The sequence below is a fragment of the Cuculus canorus genome, chromosome 26, assembly GCF_017976375.1.
Source record: "Cuculus canorus isolate bCucCan1 chromosome 26, bCucCan1.pri, whole genome shotgun sequence".
NCBI classification, from domain to species: Eukaryota; Metazoa; Chordata; class Aves; order Cuculiformes; family Cuculidae; genus Cuculus; species Cuculus canorus.
In genome coordinates, this window is record NC_071426.1 from 6,978,011 (window position 1) to 6,988,908 (window position 10,898).

The following is a 10,898-nucleotide window of genomic DNA, read 5'->3' on the forward strand; positions in this document are numbered from 1 at the left end:
CCGTTCTCTTCGACGGGGCCGAGATCGGTACCGCCCGGTGGAACCCCCGCTCTCCAGGTCCCGGTACCTGCAGGGCCATGGCGCGCGCGGCGCCGGGCGGGAAGCCGAGGCGGTCCCCGGGGCGCAGCAGCAGGCGGTAGAAGTCGGTTTTGCGGTACAGGAAACCGAAGAGGACGCGCAGGAACTGCTCCACGTTCCCCACGTGCTGCAGGATGCCCAGCAGCGCCGGGTCGTACAGATCGGTCAGCGCGGCCTCCATGGCACCTCCGCCACCGACCGGCGCCGCTTCCGGTCACTCCGCCGTACCGCTTCCGGTGCCGGCACCGGCGCCACGGCGCGCCTGCTCCGAGTGGAAACGCGCACTGCGCAGAAGCGTTCCGAGCACACGGGGTTTCCGGGGGTGTCCCAGGAGACCCCAGATCCCCCACAATGACATCCATGGGATACCCAGCCCCCGAACAACACCCATGGGACTCCCAGACGTCCTGGCTGACTGGGGAAGTTCCACTAGACTGGAGGCTGGCTGATGTTGTGCCCATATATAAGAAGGGTTGCAGAGAGGATCCGGGGAACTACAGGCCTGTCAGTCTCACCTCAGTGCCAGGGAAAGTCATGGAACAGGTAATCTTGAGTGCTATCATGAAGCACATGCAAGAGAACCGGGTGATCAGGCCCAGTCAACGTGGGTTTACAAAAGGCAGATCTTGCCAAACTAACCTGATCACCTTCTATGACAAAATCACTCGACTACTGGATGGGGGAAAGGCTGTGGATGTAGTCTTCTTGGACTTCAGTAAAGCCTTTGACACAGTTTCTCACAGCATTCTGCTTCAGAAACTGTCAGCCTCTGGCCTGGACAGGCGCACACTCTCCTGGGTTGAAAACTGGTTGGATGGCCGGGCCCAGAGAGTGGTGGTCAATGGAGTTAACTCCAGCTGGAGGCCAGTCACAAGTGGAGTTCCTCAGGGCTCAGTACTGGGTCCAGCTCTGTTCAATGTCTTTATCAATGACCTGGATGAAGGCATTGAGTGCACCCTCAGCAAGTTTGCAGATGACACTAAGCTGGGAGGAAGTGTGGATCTGCTGGAGGGTAGGGAGGCTCTGCAAAGGGATCTGAACAGGCTGGACTGCTGGGCCGAGACCAATGGGATGAGGTTTAACAAGGCCAAATGCCGGGTCCTGCACTTGGGGCACAACAACCCTATGCAGCGCTACAGACTGGGGGAAGAATGGCTAGAGAGCTGCAGGGAAGAAAAGGACCTGGGGGTGCTGGTTGACAGCCGACTGAACATGAGCCAGCAGTGTGCCCAGGTGGCCAAGAAGGCCAATGGCATCTTGGCTTGTATCAGAAATGGGGTCACCAGCAGGTCCAGGGAGGTTATTCTCCCTCTGTACTCAGCACTGGTGAGACCGCACCTTGAATACTGTGTTCAGTTCTGGACCCCTCACCACAAGAAGGATGTTGAGGCTCTGGAGCATGTCCAGAGAAGAGCAACAAAGCTGGTGAGGGGCTGGAGAACAAGTCTTACAAGGAGCGGCTGAGAGAGCTGGGGTTGTTTAGCCTGGAGGAGGCTGAGGGGAGACCTTATTACTCTCTACAACTACCTGAAAGGAGGTTGTGGAGAGGAGGGAGCTGGCCTCTTCTCCCAAGTGACAGAGGACAGGACAAGAGGGAATGGCCTGAAGCTCCGTCAGGGGAGGTTCAGGTTGGATATCAGAAAAAAATTCTTCACAGTAAGAGTCATTGGGTACTGGAACAGGCTGCCCAGGGAGGTGGTCGAGTCACCTTCCCTGGAGGTGTTTAAGAAACGGGTGGATGAAGTGCTGAGGGACATGGTTTAGGGAGTGTTAGGAATGGTTGGACTCGATGATCCAATGGGTCCTTTCCAACCTGGTGATTCTGTGATTCTGTGATTCTGTGAAAAGCATCCATGGAACCCCCAGGCTCCTCATGGGACCTCCAGCACTGCAACAGCACCCATGGGATCCCCAGCTCTCCAGTGGCTCCCATGGAATTCTCGGACCCCCAACAACACCCATGGGGCCCCCAGCCCCCCAATGGCTCCCATGAGACACTCTGTCACCCTTCAGGGGGCCCCAGCTCCCTAGTAGCACCCATGGACCCCCCCAAATCCCCAGCAGCACCCACAGGACCCACTGTCCCCCTCCAGTTCCCAGGGGACCCCACCACCCCAGTGGCATCCACGGGATCCCCAGACCTTCAACAACACTCATGGGGCCCCTAGTGCCCCAGTGGCTCCCATGACACCCCCTGTCCCTCACAAGCACCCATGGGACCCCCAGGCCCCCGATGGCACCCACAGGACCCCGATGGCACCCCTTCCAGGCGTCCCCAGCCGCACCCAGGGAAACCCCCTTGATTAGCCCAAGCCCCACGCCCATTGACTCAAGCCCGCCCCGTTTATCCAAGCCCCGCCCCATTAGAACAAGCTACACCCCCTTGGACCTAGGCACCATTGGCCCAAGCCCAGACCTCATTACTCAAGCCCCACCCCCTTACACAAGCCCCGCCACATTGGCCGAAGCCCCGCCTCTCTTGCATAAGCCCCGCCTCTCTTGTAGCAAAGCCCGCCCCATTGCCACAAGCCACGCCCCTTGCCACAAAGCCCCTCCACCGTTCTCGAGTTACGTCCCGACCTCCTCAAGACCCGCCCCCTCGCCCCCCTCCTCCCCATTCTCACTCGTCGGTACCGCTCTCGCGAGATTTCCTGCAGGAACTAGCCGCCGCCGCTTGCCGGTAGCGGAAGTGGTGGGCTGGTTGGTAGGTGATGTTGTTGCTATTTCTTGGGTCGCCATGTCGCCGCTTCTGGTGCTTGTAGCGTTCTGCGTCGCCGGCGCTGTTCGCGGTGAGAGGCCGGAGGAGCTGCTGGGGCATCGGAGGGCGCGAGGTTGGGGCGTAAGGGGCGGTGGAGTGGGCGCACTGAGCGGGCAAGGGGGGCGAGGGGTTGGGGTGTGAGCGGGAGAGGGGTGGGGTCACTTGGGGAGCAGTGGGGGCGGTTGAGGGGCTCTGGGAGGTAGTGAGGCATGAGGGGGAGTGAGGCGGATGCGCTTGGGGAGCAGTGGGGGTGGTTGGGGAGCTCTGGGGGCAGTGGGGCGACGGGTCAGGGGTTAGGGGGAGCAGGGCAGGGGCACTTGGGGAGCGGTGGGGGCGATTTGAGGGCTCTGGGGGGCACTGAGGCGAGGGGTCGGGTGTGAGGGGAGTGGGGTGGAGGCACTTGGGGAGCAGTGGGGGTGGTTGGGAGGCTCTGGGGGTCAGTGGGGCGTGAGAGGGAGCGGGGCAGGGGCATTTTGGGGCAGTGGGGTATGAGGCTGTGGTGTGAGCGAAAGGGCTGCTGGGTGATGATGGGGAGCAGTTGCGGGGCACTGGAGTGGGCAGTGTGTATGGGTCCTTGTGGGCGGTGGCGTTGGGGTGTAAGGGGGGTGCTGGGGTGGGTAGAGGGGTCAGGGCATGAGGGGGAGCAGGGCAAGGGACAGGAATGCTGGGGGGCAATGGGATGTGGGGTCGAGGCTTGAAGGAGAGTGGGGTGTAGGGTGGGGGCACTGGGGAGCGGTGGAGTGTGGAGTCAGGGTGGGAGGAGTAGTGGAGTGGGGGCTCTGGGAAGGCAGTGGTGCTTGGCACTAGAATGCTGGGAGGGACAGCAGGGGGCAGGATGTGAGAGGGAGTGGGGTAACGGGTATTGGGGAGGAGGTGGGATTGGGGGGCGCAGCGATGGCCACGAGGCCAGGGCAGCACATTCTTCAGTGCCGGGGCGTGTCTAATGGTAGCTTTTCTGCCATGGAGCCGCTTCTGCATGCGGTGGGTCCTCCCTTGGGGCCCCTGAGCTGGGTTTGTCCCTCTGTGCGTGTGGGTGCTCCCTTGGGGCCCCTGAGCTGGGTTTGTCCCTCTGTGCGTGTCCCCCTCTTCCCCTTTTGCACCTGGAGGATTGAGACCTCCCTGTGTTCACTCGCAGCTGAGGGGCAGGACCTGGAGCAGACAGAGCCTGATGGAGCTTCAGCAGGCAAAGGAACATCCGTGGAGCCACATGGTGCCCTGGAAATCACAGAGAAGGAGCACCCGGGCACATCCAGGGTTGAGAACAATCGTCAGTCTGGCTCAGAAGGAGACCCCAAAACAGGCACCAGTAACACAGCAGTGATGGAGAAGGATCAGAAGAATGAGAAACAGGAGGAAGATCAGAAAAACAAGAACGAGAAGAAGGAAGAGGAGGAAAAGAATGTGTCTGGCTCCAGCAGCAACGGGGAGCAGCACACCGATGGCCAGGGTGGCAATGGCCAGGCCAGCAGCACAGGTCAGCAGGCCACTGAACATGGCAATGGCGCTGATAACCAGATTTACAGCCAGAGCGGCAGCACCAGTAGCTTAGGCACTGGTAACTCCCCTAACCAGCATAGTGACAACCAGAACGTAGGCCCTGACAAGCAGAAAAATGGTGAGGAAAACAACATCCAGAACAGCAGCACTGAAGGGAATGAGGACACTAAGGACAGTAATGACAAGAATGTCACTGGGAACCAGGACAAGGAGAACAAGGACCAGAACGTGGGTGCTGGCGACCAGAACGTGGGCGCTGGCGGCCAGGGCCAGGGTGGCAGTAACGAGGAGAAGGACAATCAGAAAAGCAACAACCACGGCAGCGACAACATCAACCAAGGTAGTAATGGGGACAACAACCAGGGCCAGGGTGATACCAAAGACAGCAGCAAGAACAACAACCAGGACCAGGGCAATGATGGGGGCAAGAACACTGCAAGCACCGGCAAGAACAAGGAAAGCAACACCAAGAATGAGGACCAGAACCAGGAAAGCAATGGTGGGGACGGCAGCAAGAACCAGGAAAGCAACACTGGGAATGAGGACACAAACCAGGGCAGTAACACGGACAATCAGGCCACCAACCAGGGCAATCAAATGACCTCATCGAGAGAGAAAAATGTTTTGCCTCAAGCAACTTCCTCTCCTGATGAGGGTGACGGCGTTTCAGAGGATGAAGAAAGCCCCAAAGAGGAACAGGATGGAGCCAAAAGCAGCAGCGATGCCTCCTTCTTTAATGAGAGAGAGAAGAGCATTCCTTCTCTGCCCAGGGACCACTCAGAGAGCAGCCACTTCTTCGCCTACCTGGTGACCACAGCTATTGTTGTTGCTGCCTTATACGTTGCCTATCATAACAAGCGCAAGGTGAGTGGCTCTGCTCCTTATCCTTTCTCTCCAAATCTCCCCTGTGGTTTTGGAGCTTCCTTCCGTCTCGCCAGTCACCACAGCAGCTTCAGTTGAAGACCTTTCCCCTTTCCCTGAGTTTCATTTCTCACTGCAGGGCATAGGTTTGGCTCATGTTAGGACCACAGTAAACTGCTTTGGGAGGAGCAGAACAGGTATTCTCACTAGGAAAGAGGTCAGATCTCTGTGGGAATTGGGTGGCCTTGGCTCTAGGGTTTATTTATCACCTGAGAGAGATAAGATCTGTGAGGTTGACCTGGGTTTTCTGGCTGCCAGCAAGTTTTCTCGGCTTTATTTCCCTCCTCTAAAGCTCTTTTTGAGGTAGGAGAAAGAAAACAAACTCTTAGTGTGTTCCAGATGTCAGACAGGCCTTGTTATCTCATGAACTGGGCGGAAATATTGGCATTTATGTGTTTCAAGTGGAATGTGGTCATAGAAGGCGGTGAGTGAAGCTGGGCTGTGGCTGTTAGAAAGCACCTGGGTTTGAAGTGGGATGAAGCTTCTCTGGGTGCTGCTGCCCCACTCACCTCGTTCCCGTTTCTTTCGACACAGATCATTGCTTTTGCTCTGGAGGGAAGGAGATCGAAAAGTGGTCGACGGCCCAAATTTGGCGATTACCAGAGACTGGATCAAAAGGTAAAATCCACCTGGAATGGGCGCTGTCTTGGGCTGGGAGAAGGTGCTGCAGTGCCTGGCGTGTATTGCAAACGCGATGCATTTTGCATTTGAAATGGCCACAATGCCCTCACTTGGCTGGTCTGGAAAGCAGATTTCATTAGCAAAAAATTGCCCAAAAGCAGGGGTTTGTCAAAAAATGGAAGCATGACTCTGGGAAATGGTGGCAGAGCTCACACAGGGCAGAAGTGTGGGAGTGCTGAGCTGAGTAATAGTTTGCCAGTGACCCAAATGACTTGAAGTTTGTAGTGGGAAAAGAGTAGGGTTTAGGGAGAATTCCCTTTCTCCTTCCCTGGGAAACGTTTTCCAGCGGTTGTATGTGGAGTCAGAAGTGCCTGTGATTATTTTCTGTGCTTGGAAGAGGAGGAGACAAGGCAAGTGAATGAAAAGCCACCTGGAGCTGAAAATGTCAGTGTTCTAGGGACCACAGCGATAGCAGTTCCAGCGCTGGCAGCGACTTTGCCTGTAAAACTGAAGGCAGTGCCCTCCAATTCTTTCCGCTCTGCTGAGGCACCAGGCACTGTTGGCAGCAGGAGCTCAGTTCTCTCCCATCCTGAATGGCAGCTGTGCGTGGCTGGGGAAGCCATCCGAGTGCCACCAAGATGATTTGTCCACTCAAGCCTCCCTGTTTAGCCTCGCCAGTATTTCAGGAATGTGTTTCCCTAGCAAGAAATTCCCAGTCTTGTCCCTGAGGCGCAGCAGAGCAGACAGGCAGCAGGAAAGCGCTCTGTTTTCATTTGAAAGCTCCTCAGAGATGCTCAACTGGCTCAGACCCCGAGGCTTTGAGAGTAGAAAAGCAATGCTGAGCTTTCAGGTTGTTTAAACCTTTCTTTTTCCCTTTCCAGATCTAGATTCTTCCTTGGATATTCAATGGGATAATGCCTGCTGGTGATGAAAATGCATGAACGCCAGGCCACCCGCTGACTGGGTTGCAGCCATGCTGCTGTGTTCAGGTTTCAGGCAGCAGGAGGAAGAGGAAATGCTTTTTGTTTTGCACCTGCACCTCAGTAGCATTGGGCCTCTCGCTTCTGCAAAATGCGTTTCCCCTTTTTCTGCTGCCTGAAGAGCGATTTGTTTGCCATTTGGGTGCCCAGCTGTCGCCTGTGACCCAGGAAAAGCCAATCCCCAGCACTTTGGTGTCCAAATCAGATGGAATTTACTGTCTACTGTACTGACATCTCCTCTTGTCGGGGGCAAATCTATGTATCTGCCTGCAAAATGAGCCGCCTGACTCTTCTTGTGCGGAGTCACGGAGCTGCCTTTGTATCCAGCACAATCTTGCTTGAGACACCGAACTCCTCCTCTCCTGTCCCTGGTGTTCAGATGCTCAGTTTGGAGCATGACCACTTGGAACTGATCTGCCAAGGACCCCAGTTTGATTCTTTTCTCTCTCTGCTATATCAGAATTTAACATCCTGGTTCTGTCTTCCCGCACATCTTTTGGAACATTGGGGCTGTCCTTGGCACTTGGGTTGTAGCTTTCCCTTCCTCCCCTGCTCCACACGGGTCTTTTCCCTCTCGATCCCTAGCATTCTGATGTTTGCACTGAAGGTGACCATTGTGGTTTGAAGCTGTGAAGGGCAGAGTAAAGCTCCGTGCCAAATTGCTGCTGTGTGGCTGTAGTGGACTGTGCCTTGGAAGATCACTTCCCTGCCCCTTGCAGAATGGAGTTGGGTGGTGATGCAAAACATACGGTGATCCTGAAGCATTGATGATGATGAAATGATGGTGGGATGGATGAAATTACTGGTCTTCCTCAAAAAATGCAGGCCCTAGTCCCCAGAGTGAGCTTCCACCGGTCATGGTGCTCACTGCGACTGAGCCCTCGGCCTCGGGAAGCAGTTGAGCGCACGGCAGCTTCTCATCCCTGGGGTTGCACAAGCCCTGGCCTTGGAAAACCGTTGGAGCCCATGGTGTGGGCACCGGCTTCTCTGCTTGTGAATCACCACAAGGTGTCTTCTCAGTGACTGACGTGCAAAAGGGCTCACCGCATAACCAGCACTACTGCTTTCCACTCTTCCATGGCTTCCCTGGCTTTGAGGAGTTCTGTGTGGCTGAATGTATGTTGCCAGCTGCTTGTCACGGAGCTGCTTGCTTGGAAATGACTGCAGAGTGCTCAAACCAGGGCCTGGGGCCTACTGATTGTGTTTAAGGCTGCAAACCATGTTGATCCCCGAGTTAAAGCTGTGAGATGGTGTTTGGTTTTGTAGTTCTACTCCAGAGGCGTTTGATCGGGGCCCAAAGTGGGCACAAAGTGCCAGTCTCCTCCTGCTTTTAATTTTTCCTTCATGGACAAAAGAAAATTGGCATCGTGAGCCCTTCAGACAGGTCCCCACCTGCACCCAAAGCTCATGCTGGAGTCTCCCTTTCAGAGTGCTTCCTGACTGACTGCACAGGAGGAATCCCGCGTGGGTGAACTTTGCGAAAGCGAATGCTGGGATGGGGCTGGCCTTTTTGCAGCCTTCACGAGGTCGTGAACAATTGGTAACTTGCCCTGTGGTTGCTAAAGACAGTCATGTTTGACCAGGGCAGTCTTCTCTGGACATAAAAGCTACAGCAATATTTTATTATTTTTAGTGGCTTATTTCCCATGGAAGAGGAGAAAAGGGGCTTGACTGTCTCCTAGAAGATGAATTTTCTTTTTTTCACCTTTTTGCAAGAGTGGGACAAAGTCCCTCTGGGCTTTAAATAGCTTCCAAGGGTTCCGTAGTAAACTCTTCTCATGCTAAAAGTACTTGCAGAGTTGTTTTGGAAAAGGGGAGTGTGAAAGGGAGGGAAGGGAAAGGAAAACAAGGCTGGTAATGTAACCTGTGGGGGAAAGGGTGGGAGCTCCTGCAGCCAGGCTTCCTTGAATCCACCATTCCTGACGCTTGCTGTCATGCAGCTGGTTTATGGGCAGGGAAGGAGGTGGTGACTTTTGGCTGATGACAGCGCAGGGATAACTGCATTCCAACACAGGAAACAACACCCTGTGCTCCCAAGCTGCTCAGTCCTGCATTCTCAGTGTGTGTGCATTGTTCTGCTTTATCCTATTTTTTTTAGGTTGAAAAGTAGTTTATAAAGGGCTATTTTCATCACCTGCTTGCTTTTTGATACCGCAAGCTTCTTCAGATGCCTTTAAGTCCTCTGACATTCCAGGTTATGTTGGAAATTATGCTCTGCTTCCGGCAGCTGGATACTGGCAGCACCTGGAACCAAGCGAGGTCTTGGAAGAGCATGAAGATCATCCTTCAAATACCTTGGGCATCAGGTTGGGCCGAGCACGAGTTTGTTTGTCAGGTTAATGAGGTTATGCATCACATCTCGATGGGAGACTCCTGATTCTTTGGGTTTTTGGGATTTAAATTCACACAACGCATTTCAGAAGGGTTGAGGTGTGGGTAACCTTGTCCCTTTGGACGCAACCCGGATTTCAAGCGGTCAAGTGGTACGTTGGGGTTTTGCCAAATGTTCCCATTTTCCAGCCACTGCCTTGCCAGTTCGAATCGATTTGTTTTCCACCACAGTGAGATGCGGTTTGCTTTGAAGGGTTGGAGTTTTTCTATTTTTTTTGTTCTGTGTGTTGAAATCAATAAATTGATGTAAGAAGAAGGCATTTCCACCTCCTTTTTTTTTGTGTGTGTGCACGTGTTTTCTTTGTCCTCTTTGAAACCTGGCAACAGCAGTACACGTTTGTTCCTCTTTGTGCAAAAAAAACCCTTCTCTGAACTGCATGGTTTGAGCTCAAAGCTGTGTGCTCAATTCGTGCATGCAAACTTGATCTTCTCATGAGTGGCCAACCCTGCAGGCAGAGGGAGCCGAGATGGGGTCTAGCCAAGAGCGGATTTGAGACCTTTCCAGTCTGCTTCACTGTCACCGTATGTCGACAACCCTGTTCCTCTTAACCCGGTTTGGCAGCAAGTGGGGTTATTCTGGGTAAGGATCACAGTTTAAGCTGCTCCTGTTTGTGGATCTGTCCTGTTGTATTTCTACTTCCACCCACAGGGAGGCTCTAAGGAGGACGCAGCCTGCATTGTGGCACAGCTTCTCTCCTCGGAGCTGAAAAATGAGAACCCAGAGGTGCTGCTTCTGTTCCTCTGTGTGGGTGCTGCTGCCTGATGTACTGTGATGAGGATGTGGCACTTCAGGACATGGTTTATCGGGCACGGTGGTGTTGAGCTGACAGTTGGACTGGATCAGCTTACAGGGCTTTTCCAGCCTTAACAATGTATGGGAACCGGATGAGCTTAGAGGGCTTTTACAACCTTAATGATACAATGATCCTATGATTCTAAGGGTTAGAGAAGGTACCCTCACCAACAGCACATGACAAGGGCACTTCTGGTAGTGGCTACTTCCTGCAGTAAATGCCAGAAACTTAGTCCTTTCCTCTGCTTTTTCCCTAAAAGGAGAAAATCCCGTCTCTGGCACACTCCTCTGGTGTGGTTGGACACCAGCTGCCCAGCAGTGAGAGCAGTGGATTGGCTAAGAAAAAAGAAGGGCCACATGTTCTCCTATGGATGAGGTCTCTGAGAGTTCAGGGAGGGAAAAAAGAGGCAGAAATGAGAGATTAAAATGAAAATTCCCTGTTCCTCTGCACATGGGGTTGTGGGATTGAGCGCTTGTCTAGATCTTGCAGCAAGGAGGTCCGAGTGCCGCTCTGCTGTGCAAATTCCCAAAGGAACCAGAGTAATTGGGTTGTATCTGTGAATGTGCCCCCCCCCCCCGGCCAATTCCATCCCAATTTCCCTGTGCGTGGCAGAGAGTTTGGAACTGGATTGGCTTTAAAGTCCCTTCCAACCCAAACCACTCCATGATTCCATGAAGGCCAAGTGCAAGGTGCTACACCTGGGTCGGGGCAGTCCCTGCTTTCAATACAGGATGGGGGACTATGTGATTGAGAGCAGCCCTGAGGAGAAGGACTTGGGGTGCTGATTGATGAGAACCTCGACATTGAGCTGACAATGTGCGCTTGCAGCCCAGAAACCACCTGTGTCCTGGGCTGCGA

The 10,898-nt window shown here is 54.2% G+C and overlaps 2 protein-coding genes across 4 annotated transcripts in view; one reads left to right on the plus strand and one right to left on the minus strand.

The window, feature by feature from the left end:
• Positions 1 to 319, minus strand: part of NUDCD3 (NudC domain containing 3) — a 35,746-nt gene extending 35,427 nt beyond the window's left edge. The window contains exon 1 of one of the 2 annotated variants that reach the window (XM_054088920.1): positions 68 to 319. In XM_054088920.1, the coding sequence (XP_053944895.1) occupies positions 68 to 259 (192 nt within the window). In that variant the 5' untranslated portion in view covers positions 260 to 319. The remainder of the gene's footprint in view (positions 1 to 67) is intronic. The other variant, XM_009569668.2, reaches the window with a different exon arrangement.
• A 2,394-nt stretch (positions 320 to 2,713) lies between these two features.
• Positions 2,714 to 9,502, plus strand: TGOLN2 (trans-golgi network protein 2). Of its 2 annotated transcripts, none has more exons than XM_054049708.1 (4): positions 2,714 to 2,867; positions 3,972 to 5,197; positions 5,789 to 5,872; positions 6,757 to 9,502. In XM_054049708.1, exons 1-4 carry the CDS (start codon positions 2,816 to 2,818, stop codon positions 6,760 to 6,762), a joined length of 1,368 nt encoding a protein of 455 aa, XP_053905683.1. In that variant the 5' UTR covers positions 2,714 to 2,815; the 3' UTR covers positions 6,763 to 9,502. The 2 variants fall into 2 exon arrangements, with proteins under 2 accessions (XP_053905683.1, XP_053905682.1); XM_054049707.1 differs by having other exon boundaries at positions 2,763 to 2,909.
• Positions 9,503 to 10,898: the final 1,396 nt, after the last annotated feature.

Excerpts from the sequence above, each read along its gene's own strand:
- TGOLN2 (XM_054049707.1), top strand. The coding sequence starts at position 2,816 with ATGTCGCCGCTTCTGGTGCTTGTAGCGTTCTGCGTCGCCGGCGCTGTT. Across the intron at positions 2,910-3,971 it reads GGGGCATCGGAGGGCGCGAG|CTGAGGGGCAGGACCTGGAG; the intron begins GTTGGGGCGTAA and ends GTTCACTCGCAG. Across the intron at positions 5,198-5,788 it reads CCTATCATAACAAGCGCAAG|ATCATTGCTTTTGCTCTGGA; the intron begins GTGAGTGGCTCT and ends CTTTCGACACAG.